A 27321-nucleotide genomic window follows, 5' to 3' on the forward strand; every position below is an offset into this window, starting at 1 on the left:
TTTAACGAACAGAGTTAAGCAAATATGTTTCAGAAATTACTGCAACCAATCGCCGTTTTTTCTTCAATTTTTATTTATTCATGACCGGTTTCGCCAGGCGATGCAGTAATTCCTGAAACCTTTAACAAGACAGTCGCAGTGTTCCAAATCCAGAATGGATAAAAGTTTTATTTTGTACAGCAAATAATAATCGGCACAAGTATGTGGAACTGTTCATGCAAAGGTCATAAACCAGTACGCGAAATATCGGTGATCTGGGGGTATAAGACGATTCAATTTTAGATTTGCAGTTTCATAACGGTATCTGTATCTGCAATCATTTACAATTTCGAAGTACGTTCAGTTTCTACTAACGCAACACAGCTGTGTATCGCCAGCGAATACAGTCTGGGTCAGCAAAGCAAAATCTTCCGCCGAAATATATTCCTGAAATACCGAGTAAGTTCACGGAATACCTAAGACAACGGGGGCCGGCCTGGGTGGCCGTGCGGTTCTAGGCGCTACAGTCTGGAACCGCGTGAACGCTACGGTCGCAGGTTCGAATCCTACCTCGGGAATGGATGTGTGTGATGTCCTTAGGTTAGTTAGGTTTAAGTAGTTCTAAGTTCTAGGGGACTGATGATTTAAGATGTTAAGTCCCATAGTGCTCAGAGCCATTTGAACCGTGGACTTAAATTGGGAAGAAATGTGCATTCAAAATGCCTGTTCAACGTTCCCGATTTAGGTTTGTCATATGTCCTTTAATCACTTCACTTAGGACACAGCAGAGTCCGTCCCTCATCGTTATACAACTAATAATCTCGATGGCGGTTGGACTTTTATGTTCCATCTTATTCGCTCTTTCCTGTCAAGCTTTAAGATCTTAATAATGAAGGTATAATGAGCTCATATTAATTCCTGCTATGCCTGTGGTTGAATATGTCATTCCAGTCCACTGTTTCATATATGTTATACAAGAGCGGCATAGGATGCAGTTAAGACTTTCCTCAACATTATCATGAAGCAGAATGTTGTATTCTTGTAATTATTGCAATACTGCACTTAATTAATGCTAGTATCCTGTTCTTTTACAGTTTGAGCGTGATATCATGGTATGGAACCACAAGAAATATGAAGATAAGCCACTACTGGTGAAAGAAGATCGCGCAATTTCGAAACACAGGCGCTGGTACAGCCAGTTCTATTCTGAAAACAGCCCACAATTTTCGTTCGTAAGAGAAAACATGGAATGGTGAAAACTTCCCGAAAACAGCTTGGGATACAGCGATTACATTACAGCAATATGTAATGCTCATAAAGATAAGCACAGCTAATATCTTAGTTCTGTACATCTCATCAAATTATTATGCTTTATCAACGCTCTAGTTGTTCACGTGAAAGGATGCAATTAAGGAAGCAGATTTACGATTTACGATTTACGATTTGCTACCGTAATGACGAGTAAAGGCTGGAGAGACGTCAGAGTTAGTTTTGTGACTCCATAGTAACTACGACGACTGCGACGCCGACGCGTAGTGAAGTGGAGCGGTGTTCAAAAAGACTGAGGGCAGTGATCTGAACGTGTGTGGCTCAGACTTGAAAGGAACACGGCTGTTTCTTTACCATATTTTGGGGAATTGGTCTACTCTTTAGACTAGTTTCCACTTTGAACGAGTCACTGAATGTAGGAGTGAATCTACAACTCTGTGCAGTGGAATATAGAGTGTTTAGTTTTATGCAGTTGGTAGACAAAACAATCGGAATCACTGAAAATTTTTGTGTTTGAAATTATGTACAAAACAAAAATTCTGTTCTCAATTACGCGCGTGCGCTTGTGTGTGTGTGTGTGTGTGTGTGTGTGTGTGTGTGTGTGTGTGTGTGTGTGTGTGTGTGTGTGTGTCCATTTTAGTTGTATAAGCTGTTTGTGTTAATTTTAACTAGATTGAAAATGAGTTAAGAATCCAGAGACATATTAGATGCTAACCAGATGCATCTGGGTCATTTGTAAATTGCTCATTACTTATTTAGGTAATAATTATAATAATCGTTCACTAGGGAATTGGTGGATTATTGATGTACATCTTGACTGGTACTGGTGAAGACTAGAGTGAAAAGAATTTCCTCACGTCTGTCTTCTACAGTTAGCTTTCGGTCCTTACAAATTTTAGATACAGATAAACGTGTCTATTGCATAACAGTAATAGCACTTAGTGAACATGTATGCACTTAGCTCACTAGTAATGTATACAGTATGTTTTATACTTCAGAACATAAATATTTGTAGTCTAAGAGATCTCAAGGGGGGTTTCGTATATTCTCTACCAGTTTTTACAAAATGAAGCTTCTTGTTAAAGCTTTTCCAGATTTAAACATTTACAATGTTATATTTTAACAGTATTCTTAAGATTTGACGTATTGTCTTACATGTTCCTCTCGTGTACAATGACGATGTAAAATTGACAAAACTATGACTTACAAAAGTGCCTTTTGCCGAAATGAGCAAGAATGACAGCATAATTGCTGATTTTAAAACAACGCATTCCAACTTTTATGGAGATGTTTATATGTAAATAAAGACTATGAGAAAATTCATGCCGATGTTACCTTATGTCACCTTTCCTCTTGAAAAATCAATAAAATTAACATCACATTCAGAATACATTGTTCTAAGAAAGAATTTTGGAATTAATTGGAGTCTTCTGCGTGGGTCATTTAACAATGGGAACAGCACACTGTGAAAATACTGAATGCAGACGCAGAATAATATTACATTAGCAGTAATAATACTTTGGCAAAATAAGAAGAGGACATTTATTGTGTTTTGTAAGTACATAACGCTTTCGCACGCACATCTGAAGATAACAGGTCATGGCTAATTGTATTTTCCCCAGAAATAAAGGAGTCCTACAGTTCAATACACTTCCAAAATAGGATAGCATATGTTCTGCAGCAGTAGGCGGACGAAGCAGCCCAGTACTCTAAACACGAAGGAAAAGTTCTCTAATTAGCATTCGGCGTCCTGTTAGTCACTGAAATGTCGTAGCAGGCGAAACATCGTCAAACTCGTGTTCTCATAATCTGTTGAACCTTGGTTCATATCTCGGTCCTATTCTACTGGATCAAAGTTTTTGCAATACTCCATGCATCATGGACTGATCTTCCCGATTTTTTTATACATTGGTTTTGTAGATTACTTCTGTACATTGTGTCAGATAATATATCAAAATATCATTCGCAAAGACTGCTGCAGACAGCTACTGCCGTCGGCTGTCGTGCCTAGCGAGTGCAAAGCTCCGGAAGTCACGGCAGCACAGCAGAAATCGACAGAATGGTCCACACTGTCAGAGCTAGTGATTGAGGTACAACTTCGGGAGACTCGATGCGGGCAGGAGAGAGCGAGGCGTAGAAATGTGTTCACACCTCTCCTGAATTGTGCCCTCACCCCTTAATGTTCCGAATGGCTAACGATGTGGAGAAGGCTCCCAGCACAGTGTAACTGCTTACATACTAACTGTCGAAATTCATTACGGCACTGGCATAATGTGCATTTGTAAGACGTAAGCAGCCGTTCACACCTCCGTGTTTCCGTTATTTGAGCGGGTGTCTCACGAAAATTTGAAATACATTGCAATTGTTTCCAGTTCTGAAATGAACCAGAATGGACGCCTACGGGATGTTTTTGACTCCTGCTGTCTTTGTAGCTCTCCACAACGAATAGACTGTCGTTCCCCCAGAAACATTTCGTCACCCGTCGCGGGAGTTCATGACCATCAGGGCAACAAGAAAGTAAGACAGTTCTGGATAACTATATAAAAAGTGAAGGTAACAGAAGCAAGATAAGATATCGATCTTAAGCTAATATTCAGACGCTTCAGTTTCTGTGAGTGACATTAGTAACCTCGGATTACACGCACGGGTATACTGTTACATATCGTACCACTAACTGAAATTGTGGCAAGTACTTCCTACTGCATCATTCTGTGAATGATTTATGTTTCTGACACTTCGTGATGAAAACTGACCAGACGTGCGGTGTTCTGTACAGTGCGGTTCCTTAAGTGAAGCATTACATAGGAGCAACGAATAGTCAGCGAAGGATGTACACTGTCGTTTGTGAAAAGTGCAACACCGGGAAGGAACTACCCGAATAGCGGAAGTAGCGACTAGTGCGCAAGCGATACGTTTTGCAGCGAGATGGGGTACACGCAGGCCGAGCAGAGACCCCCCCCCCCCCCCCTCGTGGCGGTCCGACAGGGTCGGTGTTGCGCCTAGTGTAGTCGGTGCAGAGCTGTTACACGAAGTGGAAACAGTACAGTGGGTGCTAGTATGCCTCGTCGACGTCAAAGGGAGCCATACCGGCATGTGAGCCAGTTCGAACGGGGGTGAATGATCCGCCTCCGGGAAACGAGGCTGTCATACCGTGACATTTCGGCTCGCACAGTGCATGCTGTTACGACAGTGACGCGTGTGTGGAAGCAGTGGATAGAGGAAGGTCGTACGCAGCGCCGAGCGGGAACTGGACCACGGAACACGTGACCACAGCACGGGATGACCGTCATCGTGTCCTCACGGCCATTACGGTCCTTACAGCGTCATCCACAGTGTTGGCTCGTCGCTGGAGCACTGCAGCAGGCGTGAACTTGTCTGCATCGACGGTTCGTCGCCGTCTGCTGCAGGTTGGACTGGTTGCACGCACGCCGTTACGTCGGCTTCCGTTGTCCAGAAACCACAAGCTCTTTAGACTACTGCGGGCACGTGAACACAGTCACTGGGGTGCCGAGTGGCAGCATGTCATCTTTTCAGACGGGTCCCGCTTCAACGTGTCCTGCATACGTGTGCGGCGGTACCGTGGTGAGCCCAACCTGGAGGGCTGCACTGTGGAGCGGTATAGCGGACAAACACCAGGTGTGCTGGTTTCGGGAGCCACTGGTTACAACAACCGATCACGCCTCGTTCGTATTGCGGGCACTTTGGACCTAACGGAAGTTGTGGAGCCTGAGGTGCTCCCGCTGCTTCAGGCATCTCCACAGGCCACATTTCAACAGGGCAATGCTCGGCCACATATTGCGCTGAATGTACAGGCCTTCTTTGAAGACAGGCGGGTACCGTTGCTTCCCTGGCCTGTACGTTCGCCAGACATGTCACCCATCGAGCATATCTGGGATATGGTTGGTCGGAACCTGGTGCCTCACAGTCCTCCAGTAAGTGGTGTCACGGATTTCTGGGGTCGGATACAAACTGCGTGGAGGGAAACCCCTCAGCAACGTATTCAGAACCTTACTGATTCAATGCCACGGCGTATAGCGGCTGTAATTGCAGCGCATGGTGGCCACACAACATACTGAATAGCAGGGCTCAAAGGACATGTACAGATATGAAAAGGTAATCATTTGTTACTTGTCATGTACCTAACCTGTGGTATTAAATTAATTGAAGTCATGCGTTTCATTCTTGGTGTTGCAATTTCCACCAACGGTAGTGTATACATGTGGCTCGATGCGACACATTAACCGATAAATATTGCAGAAACCGTGGTGTGGTGGTTGTGATACTTGACTGTTGCATGGTGGGTCGCGAGTTCAAAACTCACCTGAACTGTAAAATTTGAATTTCTATATTCGCTTCGAGTACATTCTAGAAGTATTCACAAATGTCAAGAATCATTGTACTGGAATGTTCTGTAACTGTATGTATACCGTGTGTGTTCTGGCCGGAGGCAGTTCACTCCGCGCTCTTGTATGTGCAAGTGCTGAATAAACTTCCGTTAAGTGAATTTAGTGTTCGTAATTCTTCTAATTACAACTTCTTCTACGTGACATTGTAATATTTATTGTAATAATTCTAATGTTTTGTTTGTATTTATAAAATATTAAGGCAAGAAATTCAAACATTACTAACACTGTGGGGTAAATCTGCATCCCCCAAAGGCTAAATTCTCCTATCAGTTCTTTGCTAGTCTCTCAAATATTTAATAAACGAATAATTCCACGCTAATAGCATATTTTAAGCGTTATTAAAACTAATAAGGCATAAACTAGGAAAGAAATCAACACCATGCGAAAATAGTTTGTGTGTAGTTTGTCTTTAACAAAACAAATATCTGACTATAGGGTTCCAGGTCCTTATTTCTATTCAAATCATAATACAGTCTTCTCGCACAAGAGGACCAAACTGCGTAGTCCTAGATGGAGGGTCTATTAACACAGACAGACAATGGATGTTACCAATATAATCTTGTGGCGTAAAATAACAGCAGCAGACTTAGGTCTCACCCACAGACAGCAGCAACGATCGCAGTCCCGGTTATTTTCTGACACGCAGAGCTTCCCACTTGACGCCGCGCCGGCACACGCTCCACAGTGTGTGGTGCGGTGTGGTGCGGTATTGTGCAGTAATCTGCACTTCTCGTCTGAGCAGACGCCGGTGTTCAGGGAAACAGCATCTTGTTCAGTGTTTGAAACTTTGTTTTTTCAACTTTACACACTATCCAAAGACACACTGTGCGAAGCAGAGTGGAGTGTGTGTCCGACTGCATCAACGCGTTGAAGCAAGTATGCATCAACGCGTTGAAGCAAGTATGCATCACTACCATATAGATGCAGGTGTAAGCCGGAAACTGATAACATGGAAATTTAAAATGAGAATTGTGCAACAAATGACATCCTTTTGCTCTAACGCGAGGTAAACTAACTCGTTCACATATTGTACAAATCGTTAAGATGAACACACAACTGCACAGGTTGCTGCTTTCACCGGATAACGTTCACCAAAAAAATGCATTTGCGACGCTTCTTTCAGTTTCGCCATAAATGAAATTGATTTAAGTTCGACATTCAACAGAATATTCAATTTAATAACTAGGCTATCAGTACCCGTCCAAATTAAATCACATACCAAGGAACAACAAACAAATATATAAGTTCGATCGTATGGTGATGTTTTATCCCAATGACTACGAATTTTATTTCAAAATCAGTAATGTATTGTTATTTTAATTAATGTCTGTATCAGAAGTAACAATATGAAAAGCAAATTTCCCGCCATTTCCGATGGAGTAGGGTGTGGTGGAGTGGACATAAACAATTATTCATAGGTACCTCCAGGCTTTCAGAAGACGACTCCGCTATACCTACAAGACATACTGAAAAAGACACACATCGATGGTCAGAGCATCCCTCCAAGTTTGTAACTCACATTGTAGCTGCTCAATATGAACTTGGTTTGTGATGTGGCAGGCGCCAACTAGTGGGTGCAAGTCGCTGACGCTGTGTGTCCGGGAAGGCGCGAAGGCAGCCTGCTTCGTGAGTCTGCTGATTGGGTTACCTACCTCCGGGTGCGAACTAATTCGATGTGGCGATACGGACACGGCAGTTAACAGTGAAACTTGAGGATAACACAACCTGCAACTGCAGTCTGTAACTGTCTGCTAACTATTAGCAGGCTTCCTTTTACCATTGAGACATTCACACACAGCAATACCATGCAACAGGTTCCATTTGGTTCTGTGATACCCTCCTGTGGGACACAGTCTCGATGGTGGACAAAGAGTTAAAACACAGGCTGAACGTAAACGCAGAACAAGCACTGAGGACCTGTAAAGCAGGGCGCACAACGGTCGATCCATGACAGACAGGTACACCGCTGTAACACGAATTTATTTTTCACAGGTTCAATCATATAGCAGCCAATTATCCTCTTTTTAGTCCCTTAAAATGCTAAGTACTAAGAAACCCATTTAAAATTCAGTGCCAATTTAATTTTATCTCAAAAAAAATTAATATTCTTTCAGGCAAAGACACGCCCTATCTAAGGCACATCATCAGGCTAAAGTCGTAATAAGGCAGAAGTAAATGTAAAAAACAGTAGCACAATGTACCTGAACGGTCTTAATTATAAAATAGTGAGAATAAAACATTATTTAAATGTGACTGATCAAAAAATCTAAAACCATATTCAAGAACACCAATATCTAGGAAAGATAAGTTAAAACCCAGAAAGAACAAATATTGAAGATTTAACACTTTAATAACACAAGAATAATTAAGTTACAACAGATTGTGTACTAGTAGTCGAAATTCGACCAGTTGCGACAGGGGACCTCATCTGTGATAGCATTCCTGGGGTCAGATACATCACAGGATCACACTGACAGAACCACAGGCACATAGACACAGGCACATAGACACAGGCAACAGAGCATGCACAATGTCGGCACTAGTACAGTGTATATCCACCTTTCGCAGCAATGCAGGCTGCTATTCTCCCATGGAGACGATCGTAGAGATGCTGGATGTAGTCCTGTGGAACGGCTTGCCATGCCATTTCCACCTGGCGCCTCAGTTGGACCAGCGTTCGTGCTGGACGTGCAGACCGCGTGAGACGACACTTCATCCAGTCCCAAACATGCTCAATGGGGGACAGATCCGGAGATCTTGCTGGCCAGGGTAGTTGACTTACACCTTCTAGAGCACGTTGGGTGGCACGGGATGCATGCGGACGTGCATTGTCCTGTTGGAACAGCAAGTACCCTTGCCGGTCTAGGAATGGTAGAACGATGGGTCGATGACGGTTTGGATGTACCGTGCACTATTCAGTGTCCCCTCGACGATCACCAGAGGTGTACGGCCAGTGTAGGAGATCGCTCCCCACACCATGATGCTGGGTGTTGGGCCTGTGTGCCTCGGTCGTATGCAGTCCTGATTGTGGCGCTCACCTGAACGGCGCCAAACACGCATACGACCATCATTGGCACCAAGGCAGAAGCGACTCTCATCGCTGAAGACGACACGTCACCATTCGTCCCTCCATTCACGCCAGTCGCGACACCACTGGAGGCGGGCTGCACGATGTTGGGGCGTGAGCGGAAGACGGCCTAACGGTGTGCGGGACCGTAGCCCAGCTTGCGAATGGTCCTCGCCGATACCCCAGGAGCAACAGTGTCCCTAATTTGCTGGGAAGTGGCGGTGCGGTCCCCTACGACACTGCGTAGGATTCTACGGTCTTGGCGTGCATCCGTGCGTCGCTGCGGTCCGGTCCCAGGTCGACGGCCACTGGCGACAAGATCGATGTACTGTGGAGACCTCACGCCCCCACGTGTTGAGCAATTCGGCGGTACGTCCACCCGGCCTCCCGCATGCCCACTATACGCCCTCGCTCAAAGTCCGTCAACTCCACATACAGTTCACGTCCACGCTGTCGCGGCATGCTACCAGTGTTAAAGACTGCGATGCAGCTCCGTATGCCACGGCAAACTGGCTGACACTGACGGCGGCGGTGCACAAATGCTGCGCAGCTAGCGCCATTCGACTGCCAACACCGCGGTTCCTGGTGTGTCCGCTGTGCCGTGCGTGTGATCATTGCTTGTACAGCCCTCTCGCAGTGTCCGGAGCAAGTATGGTGGGTCTGACACACCGGTGTCAATGTGTTCTTTTTTCCGTTTCCAGGAGTGTATTTGAAGATATTCTCAGTGCGCATTTAAATGATCTTTCAGAACGAGAACAGAATTTTCATTGTCAACATCCGCATTATTCTTATTACTTCCTCCAAGCAAAAATTGTCTCGGTCTAACTCTTTGTGTTTGAGTCCGGCGTCCTAATATGCTTCTTCGATGTATAGTCTGAAATAAATATAGTTTTTTTGTAATACGGGACGTTGAGGCTACTCAAAATGAAGATACTGAATATTAGAAACACACTACATTTTGTAGTGACGGCGGCAAACAGAGTTAGTTCCGTTGATTCTTAGACCAAAGTAAGTGAAAGAACAACGCTAATAAACAAAGTTTGTTGCCGCCGACGGCTTAATTGCTAGGTTTCGTTTTCCATTCTTGACTACATCACCAATGCGGCATTGTAGCCGCCCGGTGTACGTGTATTACTGCAAATGAACTATCTGCAACATTAAACACGAACGTCCCCACAATCAACTTCACGGAAGTTGTTACTTTCGTGTGCCGTTTATACCACAGCACACGACCGTTACGCGTGGCAGAAGTAGCAAGCAATGTCAGAGAGAAAGGAAAGCTTCTCACGTGTGTGTGTGTCCGCTTCCTCTCCTAGTGGCAATTTATACACCTGATCTTGTTTCTCTTGTGCATATCTTTGACAAAGTTTCTTGTCCAGTTATATATATGTTTCTTTGGCCTCTTTATATAATCTGTCCAGCTGTGCGTCTTTAACTCTGACCCGATAGCACTCTCCTTCTAGGTATACCCTGGAGCAGGGATAGTTTCCGCATAACAAGAGAAGTCGGAAGTAGCAGTTATTCAAAATGAAGAAATTAAAAGTTAGGAACTTACTTCAAATTCAATAGTACAGACGCACTATATAATTTGTTATACGACATAGGCCTCTGGAATCAGCTTCAAAGAAACGAGAACACAAAAGTAGGCTAATAATACAGCAAAACACACACACATTCTGCCACGAATAATCATCTGTGGTAACTGGTAACACTAAACATTTCACTTCGCCTACAATCGAAAATTACATGACCAATCATTTCCTTAAATATCAGAAGAATTAAGGGAATCGGGACAAGAACAGGTAATACATACACTAATGCACACCCCCAACATTCAAAATAGGCTTTCTTCTGGAACACGTCTCTTAACACTGACTAAAGATTCACAAGTACATACACATACATGAGGTTAACACATAAAAAAAATTATAATGAGATATGAGCCAATGAATCAGTTTAAAATGTCTGCCACATCTTGCAGTCACATAACCCTTGGAATACCATGGAAACACGGGCACCCCTACCCAGCAAACAGAAGGAAGACAGACAAAAATGGCAGTGAAGACTGGCCTGACAGCTTGGCGTCCTTCTGACGAATTACAGCACACGCCACCTCTGTACTCGACAACGTACACGCGGTAACACTGCCCCGCCGTTCGTTGCTCGCCAACGGCCAACACCACGGCGAAGAGGACTCTACAGCTTCCTTCGTCAGTTCACACTGCCCACCAAACCGGCCTCCACTTCAGAACCGCCACACCAGAGGGCGCTGCCTTCCAGTCGGAACATGTTGCTCAAAGAACGCGTGAACAGTGGTACCGATACACTGGCAGAAAGCCGCCACGGCTCACTGTTGAACGTGGCACGCCTCAGCAGGCGACTTGTACGTTTTCCTCCGTTTCCGCACTAAGAGATGGCGCCGCCTTAGAAACGGACCAAATTCTGCTTCCGCCGATCCGCGAATTAATATGTAATGCAGCCAATGAGATTGCTGCTGACGTAGAACCTTTTCTCCTCACGGATCACACTCGCGCTGTGGTACTCGTATTATAACGAGTGTGCAGACCTCCGATCAGTCAGTCTGCATTTGTCTGCACCAATCTGTACCAGTCTGCATTAGTCTGTACCAGTCTATAGTCAAGTTTCAGTCTGCACCTTATAAGATTATCATATTCCTGTACATAGCCATGAAGATAAATGAATAGACATTTTGTCAAGTATCAGAGATATGTGAGAATGAGATTAACGTACCAAGACCAAAGGAACTTCAGATTGTCAATTGTAAACAGCATCCAGAATCAAGTTACTTAATGTCTATGCTTTTTATTATTTTAATGTGTGTGAAAATTAATCAAGTTCTGTTTAAAGTTGGTCACCGTCAATCTGCTACTCTAAGCGTGCAAGTGGCACTTCTATTGTCTGACCTAACGGCAGAAGATAAACACTCCACGATAAGACGACGAGACATATTGCTGACACTCGTCTACTTCGTTAGAGCGACAAGTCAAATAATCTGATGATGTGTGTACCGAAGGTCTTACAGTACGCACACCACACCACAGAACAGAACCCAGTACGCTGTCCTCGGCGGCAGGTGTTCATCAGAGGCAAGGATATCGTCAGGAGGACCGCTGTTGCTCTCTGCATACGTAAACGATTTAACGTATACATTTGACATACATATATACTATCGCAGTAATCTGCGGTTGTTTGCTGATGATGCTATAGTGTACGGTAAGGTGTCGAAGATCTGTGACTTTCTGGTTGGTGTCATGAATGGCAATTAGTTAAATGTGGAAAAATATAAGTTAATGCGGATGAGTGGTAACAAAGTGGTAAGAATACCTATGCAGTGCGCCAATTAAACACTCAGCTTTTTTGGTTATTTTGTTAATCATTAACAATTGTCTGTAATGCAGTAAACATCCTTGATTACTGATCTGTTATTACTACCATTGTTATTGTTATTCGTCACCCCACAACAGCTTTCCTATCAGTCATTGCTGTCGATGCACGTAACGAATGGATCAGGATGAATGGAATGTGGGACGTTTTGTCACGGAGAATATACACATTTATCTCGGCGTCTTGTGTTCAGAGGAATATGAAAATCTGAGTAAGAGAAGACAACGGGATGCCGATGATGCAGGCAATAATACCCAACTATTTCTGTCGACTTAACACCATGACGACAGAGAAATTGGCGTCTCAGTGTAATATGATTATAATTCGTTAGCCTACTTGCGACCGCGTTCTAATACCTCGTCGGAGCAGGGATAATATTTTGCTTTTTGAACACCGAGCAATAACACACAAAGATAGTAGATGGAAGGATGCAAAGAAACAATCAGACTCATGGGTGTGATTCCAGTTCATCATTAGAAGACTAAACAAGAGGGAAATATTACGAAGGCAATGAATATGCTGGTTGGTATACATTATTTGTATAGATTTCAGGATTAAATAGCGCAGATCTGCACAGTGCCTGCAACTGCACTTTAGTTTCTGTCATAATGGGCATAATTTTTAATTTCTTCTCTTCTGAATTTTCAAATGAAATGATTATTATGGGGCGCAGAATAATTAGTTAACTGTGTTTCTTATAGATTCCATTCGCACCAACACTTTTCTGCATTCTCGTGCAATTCATGAAATTCTACTTGTATGATCACAAGACTGCACATAGATGCAATCGATTTCGAGGTGCAAAGTGTTTGTTATCTTACTTTTCCTGACAGGTGGGCAAAGTTGATTTCCAAAGACTTTTATTGTACTAAAATAATTTTTTGTCACAAAGTAACAAGGTGTTTTATTCGTATATAAACTAAGACACTGAGACAGAAAATTCATTTTTTTGGCTAAGGAAATGCTATTCTTCACATAAGTGACAGCTTTTATTATCATTTACTATGCGTTATAAGGCTGAGCGACCAATACCATGATGAGAGTGGCGTGCCCGCAGCAGTGTGGCTATAGCCCGGTGGTATCACCCATGTCTCTTGTCTTAACGGCTCATTGAGTCGTCAGTTCTAACCTTGGTAGGGGCCAGCGTGTGCGAGCTTTTTTTCAGATTTATTTTATGGAGCTGCGAATTTCCAGAAAAAATTCTGTAACGAAATCGGAAGAAAACCTTTACACATCAAGTCTTCTTGGTAGCTCGACTCAGTAAGCTGTGTCAATCGTCACTGATCTCGGCTTTCTGACTGCCAAACTGCTTCACAGTACAAGCGTCTCTGAAGAAACTCGAATCGACCGTCAACGATACTAACTTCAATACTGTTCTTCACTTAAGACACATGCCAGGGTGATAAGTATGAAGGAAATGTACCTCTTGATTACTACAGGGCCTCTATGCTAAATTTCCACAGTAGCAATTAGGAACTATCTGCAGACATTTGATAACAGCAGCTCTAGCAACTTACGTTTTCTCTGGGTAGCTTCAAATATGGGCAATTTTGTCGCCTTAAATCCAATTGAATATTTTAAATATCACTTTTGAACAGCATTCACTTCTCCATTAATTAATGTATGGACCTCAAAACAAACAGTTTGCCTGACTAGCTATAGAGCAGGTTCTGAAAGGTATTGACACAATGTTTCGCATCAATTTACCACAGGGAATCAAAGAAAGAAACCAAACACATTACATTGCATTTACTCTCTGCACCTTGACTGACACATATGCATCCATGAAAAAAGTAAATTATTAGAAGAATTTCCTGTGAAAGGAAAAAGAACAGGATGTGATTATAGCGCACTGGATCAGAAACGATGAAATTAATTCTGTGCCACATTGATGTACTGCGTACTAGTGTAATAAAATACTCATCAAGTAAAACGGTTTTGTGCCTCCGTTTCTATCGAGTGTGAAACACAACTCATAGTATACGTGTGTGTAAATGCCTTTCAGTGCATACTCAAGGAAGATCACCAGTAACCTTTATTACACTAGTTATTTATTTCTAGTGACGAAACAAACGCTATGTAGGGTCACAGAATACTTATTCCATCTTTTATTTGAGCTTCTGTATGTCGATAAAATTGGTTCTGAACTGGGAATGCAACTCAGATCGCCCTTAACGCGAAATTTGATCCCTTCATGACAATACAGCTCGACTACAATTTGTTGTTTGTTCAAAGCTGCTGATTCCTCAACATCTTCACATATTGCATGTGAATGGGTTCGAATCCTGGCACAGCACTAAAGTTTTCATTATGTATTATCAAGCTCTAGCATGAGAACATCTATCTGCTGGTGGATGATAATTTTGATTTTTAATGTATTTTCATTCCTTGTCAACACTAACGACATCTGACGTTTTTCACTCTCAGTGAGACACAGAACTATCTGCGAGATCACTGTAAGTTCAAGGATGTTATTTCGAGCTGCTGGTGGAGAAAAATTCGGTAGCTGACGTCCCTTTGTGTGTAGTCAACAACGATATGTGTGGGTTTCGATTACCAGTAACCACTGAACTCTTCGTCATACTATTTCTAGTTCAAACATGAATACATTTAGCTGCTGGTGTAACAAATCCATATTTTACGTTCGTTTTCTCTAGAATATAACAGCGATAGGTGCTAGGTTGGAGTCCTGGGAAGGAAAAAAATTAATGTTTCGTCTCGTCATTTCACTTAAAACATCTTGCTACTGCCGAGAAAATGCGATATGTCAGAGTTGATTGTGCTTCGATAACAATCCGATTAGGTTCTGGGTTCGAATCCCTGTCCAACACAAAGCTTTACCAGACGGCATTTCAAGTAAGTTACTTGTGATGAAGCAATATTTAACATCTCTTGTAGTTAACAGGGACAATAGGTGCTGGGTAGGAATTCGCGTCCGTTAAAAACGTTAACGTAATGTAATTTAAAGTTGATATTTACTAACTGATACTGTCTGAAATCGAGGAGTATCACTCTCTGTATTCCTAGTCAGGAATGACTGTTGGTTTGCGTCAGTCACAAAATCTTTGCTTAGTCTGCATGACCTGGGTTTGAATCCGTATGGAGAACGTGACGGTTCGTCGTGTCATTTGAAGTTCGTACACATTGTCAACTAGCTGCTGGTGAATAACTTAAATTTTTAATGTCATTTTGCGTTGAATAATAAGTACGGTATGTTACTTTGAATAGGAAATCATGAATACGACGAACTTACTACGTGCAGTACCTATCTGACGTAATAATGTGAGTGGTAACATTTCAGGTATGTCGTTTATTGTAATAAATGTGAGCTTACAAGCCTTAAGGACAATCTCATCTGTGATAAGGTGTTCCCAGATATTTGTAGTATCGTGGTATTACTTTACATCTTGAGTTATTGCGATACAGAGCAGTGTTTTCTAGTGGTGACTTGTTGGAACCATTTCCAATAGTGAAACGACTGTATCAAGGAGCAATTAGAGGACCTGCTAGACAGCTGCGTTATGTGGGTGGCATGGGAATCAGGCGAAATGCAATTCAGGTCGTTGGGATACATTTGAGCACGATTGTACATTGGTCATAAAAAAGGATAATAAGAATTGTAAATAATAGAATCAAAATTTTATATCAGTATGGTACCTGAAATAATTACTGGTAATATGCGTAATTACAAGAATTAATAAACTAACTCCAGCGGAAACAATAACATGAGGAATGGAACGCGGAAACGGAGCAGCCTCCTGCGCCAAGATACGAGTGGACGGGCAAAAACACACCACTATGGAACTACTTTAGCCAGGAGAGTACGCGCATTTAAAAGAGAATTGTCTAATAGTTAGCAGAAATACATTTATATAGCACGATAAGAGTACATGAAAACATCAGATAAAGCGAAACGCTTGCTTGATTGTGATATGATAGAATATTTCAATTTATTTTTTCTGACCCCTGTAATTAAGCGAGAATATGGAAGTAAATGAAAATAAGGCTAATTTTCCTTTGTTTCAAAACTCCAAAGAACTTACATGTGCCAGCTAGTATAAAACCTATGATTCTTGAATATAATCTTGTAATTCTATCTAATATTTTCTGTTTATTATGTAAAGATAGTTAGACCGTAACTTGAACCGTGTGAAGTGCAAAAAGTGATAAGGTTGGTTTACTACCATGACTATTGCGTGCTGCGTGTGTCTACCGCAAGTATAAAACAAGGATAAACCTTCTACAGCGCCGCAGCACCGCAGGCCACGGATACAGGAGGGAAGTGACGAAAGAAATAAGGTAACAAATTTACCTTGACCTCTATGGACATTCGTCTTGGCGTCGACTATATGAAGTGGCTTCTTCGGACTCTGCAGGGATGTAAGGTTTGTGGTAGTCTACGAACCAGTAGACGGAAACGTACGAGCGCGGCTGCTTCGTTGCGGCTTAACGAGGGGCGCAGGGGGTGACGACGCTACCAGCCAACGTGCCGGCTGGCTGCAGCAATGCGCGGCGGTGGAGACTGATCGATATGCGTCCACTGTAGGGACAATGCGTACGAAAAGGCAGAGAGCAGAGAAATGAGGGCAGATTAATGAGGAAAAAGAAGAAAGTGTAATAAATGTCGTCAATAGTATTATTTTATAAACGAATTCTGTAAACTGAATGTTAAACAATGGGTAAAGGTTATAAAAAAAGAAAAAAAAAACAGTTGAAACGTGTAGTAGTACTAAAAAATAAAAGGTTATTAAGTCTGACCACACAATAAAGAGTACTGACCCCTCTCCTGGCCAAGGACCCAGTGTAGAAATAGTAACGTAATGTCTGCTCTGGACAGCGAATAATCAGTCCTAAACAACCAAACAAGTTCACCACTATTGAATACAGTCGTCCAGTAAAATCCTGACAATGCCAGTACGTAACAGGGGGGCAGTTCTAGTGTACCTAAACTGGAATACCTGAAAGACTCCAATTTTTTTAACTGTTTGTCTATCTCCTTCTCATGATTTACAGGAAGATAAACCTAACAAGATTACGGAATATACGGTACAGAATCAATGTCATCTCAGTTATTTCAATTATTTACATGTTCATTTGTTAACAGTTTTCATTTGTTAATCATCTTCTCTTGCTTCGGACTCCTCCATGGTACTGTGCTTCATGGAGAAGTGTAAACTTATCTCGAAAAGTATTCTCAATACAGTGATTAGTAAAGGCCTGAAGTGGGGTTTTATTTGGTAGGAGGAAAAACTTACCTCCATTAAGATTCCTACTGCAAACATTTTCTTTCATTAAGAAGACGATAGTTACCGACGCGAGACGGCCACAAGAAATTTATTTGGCAAGTAAGAGGAAGGCCGCAGAAGAAGATTCCAGAGTAGCTGCTATCAAGAGGAAACAAGGTAAAGCGATAACTTCCGCGGACCTTGCTTTACAAGACATTTATGAGAATTAGTAGTGTTACAGGTGAAAGCACCAATAGCAGCCGTTCGGTCTGACACCCTCCCATACATCTTCAATGGCTTACCATTATTTACACGAAAATGAAAAAACTAGCAAACTGGGCTATCCTGTGTAGGTCTCCTCGTTTCTGCCGACACTGATTTGAACCTCCCTGCCGCCTCCAAGACTCGATGTCACTCTACAATTTTTACGCCCTACATTTCCCTCCGTTATCACATTAACTATTACCTGATGCCTTACGGTGTGTCCTAACCCATCTTACCCTGCGTTTATTCAAGTTTTGCCACAAAGCTCTTTCCTCCCCAGTTTGGCTCCGTACCTCTTCATTAGTTGTCTTACCCACTGATGTACGTTTCCGTTTTCTTTTGTAGCACCAAAATGCTTTAAGACAAAACTGCCTGACAAATATATTTTCGACAGTTTCTCTTGTCACTGCCCGTGTACACTATGCATATTAACAAGTTCTATTGTCATCAGTGATTTTGGCTGAATATTCTTCTTCTACTCAAATATTTGCATATGATCGGTTTCACCAAGGTAAGTTATCACATGGTCTGGTTTCCTGTGATCGTAGGCTCTAGCAGGTAACCTTCGGATAAGAAAATGAGGTATTGTGTACACCTTTTGCGCTTATGTTTTATTCTGTGTACTTATATTCCGGGAACATTTATTCCTCTCCTGTTCCCTCATTCTGTGTATGAGAGGTAGATTGTATGACTGTGTACATAGTTTGGATTTGTAAATTTCGCGCCTGTGAAGAACCTGAGCTTGAGTTAAGAGTTGTGCCAATTTGCAGGTTGTAGGGAGTCATTCAGAGGGATGGCCTATACAGACTGTGTGTACGCTTGCCGGGGTTTGGTACTGTCAGCTTTTGCAGTTGGTCCTTGTTATCATTTCCGCCCCCCCCCCCCCCCCCCCCCCTCTTGTGTAGTACCCTTGCGGGCACTCGGTCACGGATTCTTGGCAAGAGCAGATGCAGTCTTAAGACACTCTGAAATGAGTTGGATTCAGCTATTGGAACTGTGCTCAGCTTCTGCATAGTGACTATTCTAACTTTTTTTCCAGCATCGCTTGTTTAAGAATTCGTATATCGGAAAAATCTGTAAAGTTACTTATGACGTCTAGGAATTTTCGCGTTTTGTACAGGAGATGCTTTGTTTCATAACGAACTCCTACATTGTGGTGTTACAGCATAAGGGGCTTTGTCTTTCTGAATAAGTATTGAACGTATTTCAATGTGAGTACGTCTTTTCAATTATGTGGGATCATTTCTGTTTATTTTATTTCATTGATCTCTAATACGTTGAAAGGTCTCTGTTGGATTCCTTTCATGTTAATTTCTTAAATCTGTTGTCATTTACGGCATAAATTCCTCTTCTAAATTTATTGTGGCGTTTCTGACTATCTGCGAGGAGACTGAGTAGTGGAACGTGTTACTTTTCCACATAAACAAGAACGATCTGTCACACTACTACACTTTAAAACACAGTTTATATGCAATTCATGTCACACAGTCTCATACGGAACCTACGTCCGCTTTCTTTTATGTACTGTATATGATAAGATACTGTCATCCCCCTTCCCTTCTGTGTGAGAGGATGAATGAGCAAATATATTTCTAGTTGCATGCTTGAGGGTAGCAGACCAGCCTGTCTGCTAGAGAACAGTAGGACCAACGTCGGAACAGGTAGCTACGCTTTCTAAAAGCAAAGAGGTTTCTATCCTTTGTATGGTTCTGCCCGTCCCTTGTCATGTTGGTATAGGAAGCTGCCTCTCTGGTCACTTCCGTTTTGTATCGGGAAGCGCGCTCGGTAGGAGCGCAGGTCAGTCTGTCCGCGGCGAGCGTCTGAAGTGGTAAGATCTCCGGCTAAGCGCGTGTCTGCTAAGTCCGCAGGACAATGGATTTCTGAAGTTCAGCCTAACTGAAAATTTAATCAACTTTATTTCAGGTTTTAGCTCTAAAATATCTAATGTTACCTTAAATTGCAACGCAGTGTGTTTCGAGTGTCAACTTCAGAATATCTTCCAGTAATTGCTTTGTCACTACTTTGTGAGTAAAGTGGAACCACGTGTTGATCAGAAACTCTAAGATCATCAATCTTAAATACGAATGTGCGTGAGATTATAACGTCTCGTCTTAACAATATCTTTCAATATAGCAACTTTTCTTTATGTTCAACCCACGTGGGGTGTACTTTGTGAGACCAGTACCATGTGCTTATACAATTGTTTGACCCATCAGGTTAATAGTAAGACGATAGTAACCAGTTCGAGGTTTTTCTTTTGTAAATTGCTTTTCGATCTAATTTATTTTAATGATCAAAATTATTGTGGAGTTACACTCTTTGTGTAAACCAAGTTAACCACGTGAAGCATGTGGTGTAATCATCAAAGTAGCTCTCAGCTATTCTTTTCGGGAAGATTTCACAGAGAGTTAGTATGAATTTAGTATACCAGTGTGTGGTAATTACATGACGGACAGGATTGCGCTACGAACGTTACTTCTTTGGGTGAAAATTGAATCGGTTGGTTGTGGTTAATTTCCTCTTACATATATTTCAATGTTCTCCGTGTGTTATTTTATGAATGTAGTGTTGTATGCAGTCTCCCAATCTTGGCTCCCTATTTGATGTGTTCCGTAAGATTACAAACTCACATTTTCACAATCCTAAATAACGCACTAGCTTAGCTATGAATCAAGTTTAATATGCTGAAATTTCAATGATCAATATTAAAATAAATTTCCAAATATAAACTGATTTATTTATTTTTATTTAAATTCTCTTTTTTATATATGTATCACCCGTTTACGTATGACTATTAAAAGATTATAATTAATGTTAGTCTGGTTGGAAATTTGGTAAGCTAGACTGGATACCTGGTGAAACAGTTGCTAAGTAATGCAACGTCAACTTCCTCAGATAGCTCACAGCTTTTAAACCGCTCTATTGTATATCAGCACCGCTTTACACCTCAAATTAATGCAACAACATTACAACGTGTTGAACTTGTGGCTTCTGCTGTAATTCCTCTTGTATTCTCACGATTGTACCTCAGTCTTCAGCTCTCATGATCACGATTCTCTCCTAATATCTTTTATATTCACCCCGCAAGCACGCAGTCTATCCTTAGTCCGCTGATGACCGCGCAGTTGAGCGGCCCCAAAGCCCAACTAACCTTATTGGAACATTATGCTGCTCGTTATGAAATTCATCAACAAGTGGTTTCTTAGTAATACATGATCTTATCCCTCTGATCCATGTCTAGACGTTCAAGAATTATTGATTTAACGTGTCTTATATGACTAGTCCATCAGAGCAGCGACGTGCTTCTGTCCTGAATGTTATGCGTGAACCAGTGTTTTCTTTGAACAGCGCGTGAGCTTAATATTGTTGTGGCCCATTACCTGTCTGCATGTCAAGAGTCAGCACTGTCTTTCCGTTGGAAGGACAACACTACTTTTTCAAGACTGCATAGAAATCCACTACTTCCGTGTGCATTTTCTTTTACTACTCAGACTTTGAGAAAAACACTGCAGTTTTACTTTGATGAATGATCAGGACTGTCTTTATGGACTGTGAGAAAATTTTAGCTTTTGACCAACATTGTATCGATAAGTGTGTGCATTTCATTTCTTTGTCATTGTAATTATGAAAACATTTTTCAAATCTGTATTGGCCACTGCCCAAAACAATTTGTAAATTTTTTTGTGGGGAGCATGGGGGCTATGTAAGTAGGCTGTTTAGGTCTTTTTATTGGTAACGCCGCCGCCACGAAGCGCTCTGTATAAAAATCACTGTCTGTGCCGTGTGCAGTCTGTGACTGGTTTGCATTGTTGTCTGCCATTGTAGTGTTGGGCAGCGACAGCTGGATGCTAACAGCGCGTAGCGTTGCGCAGTTGGAGGTGAGCCGCCAGCGGTGGTGGACGTGGGTAGAGAGATGGCGGAGTTTTGAAATTTGTAATAATTGGTGTCACGAACTGATATATATATATTATGACTATTAAGGTAAATACATTGTTTGTTCTGTATTAAAATCTTTCATTTGCTAACTATGCCTATCAGTAGTTAGTGCCTTCAGTAGTTTGAATCTTTTATTTAGCTGGCAGTAGTGGCGCTCGCTGTATTGCAGTAGCTTGAGTAACGAAGATTTTTGTGAGGTAAATGATTTGTGAAACGTATAGGTTAATGTTAATCAGGGCCATTCTTTCGTAGGGATTTTTGGAAGTCAGATTGCGTTGCGCTAAAAATATTGTGTGTCAGCTTAAGCACAGTCGTGTATAAATTTTTCTAAGGGGACGTTTCAAGCTTTTTGTGTTTTCGCATCGGTCTATAGATAACTAAACTCTATCTCTGATTGTGTAGAGATTTGTTGTAAGACCTTCTTCTGTTGATTTCCCTTGCTTAATTTCCATTCACAGTTTGTGTGTGATTCCCATGAACATTCTTTGCGCCATATGCTAGCGCGAGCAATACCCGCTTGTTTTCCGTTAGCTGTACAAACGTTTTATGATTCTGTGTGTTTATCTCCCACAAAATGGTATATGGATTGTGAGTAGGAACCTTTGTACTGTAATCTTAGCCTCGTACTGGACATGACTTGTTTTTGTGTTTCTTACATCAAATTTTTAAGTGAAAGATAAGCTTAATCCCAACTTATACGCTGCAATTCTCACCATTGCATTGTGTGAATTTCCTTGTTAATACATTAATGTTGACATCTTGGATATTCGGGAATCCAGCCGGATGTTCGCGTCGTTCTCGCACAATATTTCAACAGCGTGCCTCGCTGTCTTCTCCAGGTGCTACCTGAGTCTCAGGTAGCACCTGAGAGTCTCAGGTGGCACCTGGAGAAGACAGCGAGGCACGCTGTTGAAATATTGTGCGAGAACGACGCGAACATCCGGCTGGATTCCCGAATATCCAAGATGTCAACAGATCGCCGGGAAAGCATGAAGAATTACATTAATGTTGTCTGTTTGTCACATAAAACCAGTTGTAACAGAATATCAGTTCATATAGAATATGTTCAGGATTTTGGGTAATAGAGAGGCGCAAGGGACGTGCACCACTCTCCACTTTACCCCTCCCCTCTTCCAATGAGCTGACAGAGTTTCAAACTCCACAAGAGTAGATAACTTTCATTTCTGTCAACCCTTTTAGGACAAACAGAGTAACTGTGCTTCATTTGGGATCCCTTAGCCAAACACGTCGTTCGTTGCGTGAATCCTTTGGGGAAGTGGCAGATACAGTGGCATGTTTAACAGACGTATCTATTCAGAGAGTCACATAATTTCGTTTCCATCCAACAGCGTTTCTTGAAGACGCTGCTTGAAAGGCGTTGATTTAAAGTGTTCGTGCGCTTTGTCGGATTTTATTCAAGTCTTACTGTACTTTTGTCTTTTTGGGAGACATTATACAGTGTGTAGTTCTTTGTCAGGAAATGTAGAGATTTTATTTTTCATGTGACGAGCTACACCAGAAAAAAGATTTTTTTGTTTGCATTGTTTGGATCTTTGTAAGGGTGATGCTGTGTGCTGTTAGAGAGAGACAGAGAGAGAGACAGAGAGAGAGAGAGAGAGAGAGAGAGAGAGAGAGAGAGAGAGAGACAGAGAGAGAGAATAGCTCCTCGTATCCACTCAAAGAGCAGCTTACAAACAATGCCAACGCGGGAGAATGGTTCTGAAGTCGAATCCGAGGCATCAGAGACTATCGCAGAAACGTTTTGCGACAGAAGTATAAAACGGGGATCAGTGCTTTCTCCTGTATGGCAGGAAACGATGTTTAAGAATCCTGAGGCTGAACTGACAGGTGTTTGTGCCACAATATACTTACACAACTCGCAAGACGCTCCAGTTGAGGTTAACCAAATTTATAGTAATACGTCTGGTTTTTTGGCAACAAATGCTGTCGCGTTAGCTGGAGGTGCCGGTAATGTGTCTACTGGCCACGAATCTGTAATGGTGGGGCTAAACAGAAATATTTCTAGTTTAAGTGAAAATTTACAGAAACAGAACGAGAGTCTAAAGGGAGCAGTAAAGAAAGCTCGTGCAAAGGAATGTCGTGAGACAGATGGGAATCTCGTGAGAAAAGTTGAAGAGGAGCAGGTCAACCGTGATGAAACGTTTCAGAATCTCAGAATTCAAATTCGGAAGAGTTAACAGCGGAACTGAAGTCAAAATTTGAGAGGATCAGTTGAGTACTATGGAAGTCGAATAGATAAAGATACGAGAAGAAGATAGGTCACATTAGGATAAAGCAATCGAAGGGTTTCCTGAGTTTAGACAGCAGTACCAAAAAGATAAAGAGGAAATCTTGAATCAGATCATTAGTACAACTTCTAAGAGCAAAAATCACTAAGGAACAGAGTTTCGGGAAAAATATGTAGTAACACAAGAACTGGAAGATAATTTCGAAGCTTTGAATCTGGCAGGCACAAAGCGAATCCTAACGGGAAGCGAGAAATCGCTAAACTCGCAGAGGGCATGAAGCAATTAACGGTCTCAGACAAGAGTGTGAATAGGACAGCTCCACTACTGACGAGATCAGCTGAAAATCATTAAAACAGAGCCGGCTACGGCGTGCGGCCCGCGCTACGCTGCACAGCGCGGCATTCAGTTCGACGCCGCGGCGCAGCACAGCCCTCTGAGTCCGGCATAATGGTGGTGTCGGTGCTGTTTGTTCGTGGCGTGAAGGCTGCTCAGAAGTCCAGTGGCTGTTTGCACAAAAAAGGCAGTCTAGCGATCCATCGTCACAGTCCTGTAAAGTGAATGAGAATGGAGGAAGAGAACGATGACAATTCTCAATTTGCATATGCGACCGGTGCTACATATTTGCTACGAAACGACATTATAATGCCATGCAGAAAGAATTTAAGCTTTTAGATGACAATGAAACATGAAACAATAACAACAATCGACAGAGGGGATTCTTTGTTCTGTACATCAAGAAGTACTTGGTGCTAAATCTGCAGACATGGAGCACTTGAAGAAATTGGTGACAAGGACAGTAAAATTTCTGGAATCACCCCCATTATTCCACTGTCAGTAGGAACAGTTTTCAATGGAAATGAACGAAGAGTATGGCATGCTTGGAACGGTTTTACGATTTAAATCTCACTATTATTGAATGTATGAAGAAGAAAGGAGTGCTGGAACGAAAATTAGAACATCTGGAAAGGAACTGCAGACTTCGCGTTTTAAGCGGACATAACTGCACACTGCCCATACTAAGACACGATAACTTCTTTCTGATCTGATGGGGATGCATTTAAAAAGGAAATCGCGTTGTAGAAGGGACACATGCTGACAAAGACAATCCAGTTCCCTAAGTTCACTAGGAAAGGGTGGGGTTTGAAGAATTCATTACAATGATAGTTAATAAAGATTTTGAGGACACTGTCAATCTCTAACCTGTTTTCGAGACCGTTTGCCATTTCAGTTGAAAGCTCACCCCTGCGTGTTCAGATGCAACTCACTGACCTGCAAGGTAATTCCACTTTTAATTACAAATGTTTTACGTTAAAACTGTCCAGAACGTCTACATAACCTTTCTCACGTAGATTTTCCAAGTTTCCATAATGGAGTTGCAGAACTGCTACAATATTTCGATCGACATACTTGCGTGAAAGACCTTTTTTCGATTATGAAGCTAAATAAGGCACGATTACGTGGCAACTTGAGAGCGAAACTCTTTGAAATTGTCTGTATCTGTCCGTACGCCGACAGCTTGTACCAGACAAAAATTATATTGGGTCTTCAGTATGCCAAAAACAATGAACTAATACTGGAAACTTGTTTTGTTTGTGACCTATGCTGTTGAGGAATGTGCGACGCCACTGCCGTCTAAATGGGGCGCCTCGGCTGTTTTCCGCTCTCCCCCTCCTGTCGCTCAGAGAGTGCGGCCTGGCGGTGCGGGGAGGCTGAGCGAAGGCTGGGCTCTTCTGAGCCAGAACCTTGGCCGCCCCTGCGTTAAACAATACTCTGGGTTGCGAAAGTCACACGAGCACGTGTCACGATTCGAACACATGGTCAAAGAGTGACTGGACTTTTGAGAATGTAGCCTGTCATAGGAGAGATGATGAAAATGATTTGGCGCATGACAAGGAATGCAGTTATGGTTTAGGTTATGGGAACACCACATATGGGTTGAGGTAATGGGATGAACACATGCAGATTGTCACCGCAGTAGGAAATGAAATGCTTTGATTGCAAACATTTCCTGATGATGTGGAATTTTGATGTGTCCAAAACTCTTTCATTGAAATCCACTCCAAGGGCCTGGTGGGAACAGCTTCGCTGTTCATTACCACCCATATGGCCAAGAGCCCAGAGAATTGAGTTCATGAGTGGCTGTTTGGGAGAGGAGCTCCCTTCTCCTTCATAAATTCAACAATAGCCAGATTTAAATCGAAAAATCGTTCGACGCGTACTTCTTGACGCAACCAACGAAATTTGCAGTAATATATGAAGTCTTCGCACTCTACGTTCATTTCCACTGAAAAATGTTGCAACTGAGAATGGAATAATGGGTCCGGCTTCAGGCATTGTACTACTCATACCACCAACAACGCGATACATCACACACGAAGGTGACACATAAACAGAGTTCTGCTGAGATTTTTCTGTCAGAGTATTTGTTGGAGGCGGAGCATTATAGGGTAAAGGATTGGATCATTATGCTTCATAACTCCAAACACTCACGCTTTTCCAGTCCTGTCACATTTTTTGAACATACGGTCACGTGGAATCAATTCCTGTATGACCCATAGCGTTCTGTAGAATTGGTCCAAATATCTGTAACAAAACTGCCGGTACACCTTCAACACATTGTACTTGCTAGATGCCGTAAAGATGATGCTGAAGCTTGCAAGACTGCTACAAGAGCCGGTCGGTGTGGCCGAGCGGTTCTAGGCGCTACAGTATGGAACCGTGCGACCGGTACGGTCGGAAGTTCGAATCCTGCCTCGGGCATGGATGTGTGTGATGTCCTTAGGTTAGTTAGGTTTAAGTAGTTCTACGTTCTGGTGGAACGATGACCTCAGCAGTTAAGTCGCATAGTGCTCAGAGCTATCTGAACCATTTTGCTACAAGAGCTATAATATGATGCAAGCAAGAGCATGTCGCGTAATGAGCAGTAGTAATTTATTCATTATGTTCCATGGCAGCAAGGGAGAAGGATGTGCAGGCATGATCGTTTTGAAGATGGAGATCAGACAGCAACCAATATGGACGATATAGGAACGAGGAGGAGAGAAGAGGTCGGTAAGGAGCTCGCACCGGTATGGCGATCAATACTAGTAAGGGCAAAAGTGAGGAAATACAGAAAGTATTGTGATTCCATCTGGGGTAAAAATCAGATGAACTGACTCACGAAACAGTCAGTCGGAACACACGCCGCCTCCGTCACAGTGACAACTGACAGCAGCAGGAGAAAGATTCATGAACATTTGTAGGCTAAACTACACTGAAGAGCCAAAGAAACTGGTAGATCTGCCTAACATCGTGTAGGACCCCTGCGAGCATGCAGAAGCGCCGCCACTCAATGCGGCATGGACTCGACCGATGTCTGAAGTAGTGCTCGAGGGAACTGACACCATGAATCCTGCAGGGCTCCCCATAAAACCGTAACAGTGCGAGGGGGAGGAGATCTCTTCTGAATAGCACGTTGCAAGGCAACCCACATATGCTCAATAATGATCATGTCTGGGGAGTGTGGTGGCCAGCGGAAATAT

General features: G+C 42.4%; 1 protein-coding gene across 7 annotated transcripts in view; it reads left to right on the forward strand.

Annotated features, from left to right (window-relative positions):
• LOC126365945 (cholesterol 7-desaturase nvd) overlaps positions 1–2571 on the forward strand; it is a 420573-nt gene extending 418002 nt beyond the window's left edge. For all 7 annotated transcript variants that reach the window (XM_050008725.1, XM_050008726.1, XM_050008723.1 and 4 more), the window contains one exon: positions 1074–2571. In XM_050008725.1, coding sequence (XP_049864682.1) covers positions 1074–1235 — 162 coding nt within the window. In that variant the 3' untranslated portion in view covers positions 1236–2571. The remainder of the gene's footprint in view (positions 1–1073) is intronic.
• The last annotated feature ends 24750 nt before the right edge of the window (positions 2572–27321 follow it).

The sequence above is a fragment of the Schistocerca gregaria genome, chromosome 4 (genome assembly GCF_023897955.1).
Source record: "Schistocerca gregaria isolate iqSchGreg1 chromosome 4, iqSchGreg1.2, whole genome shotgun sequence".
Classification (NCBI taxonomy): Eukaryota; Metazoa; Arthropoda; class Insecta; order Orthoptera; family Acrididae; genus Schistocerca; species Schistocerca gregaria.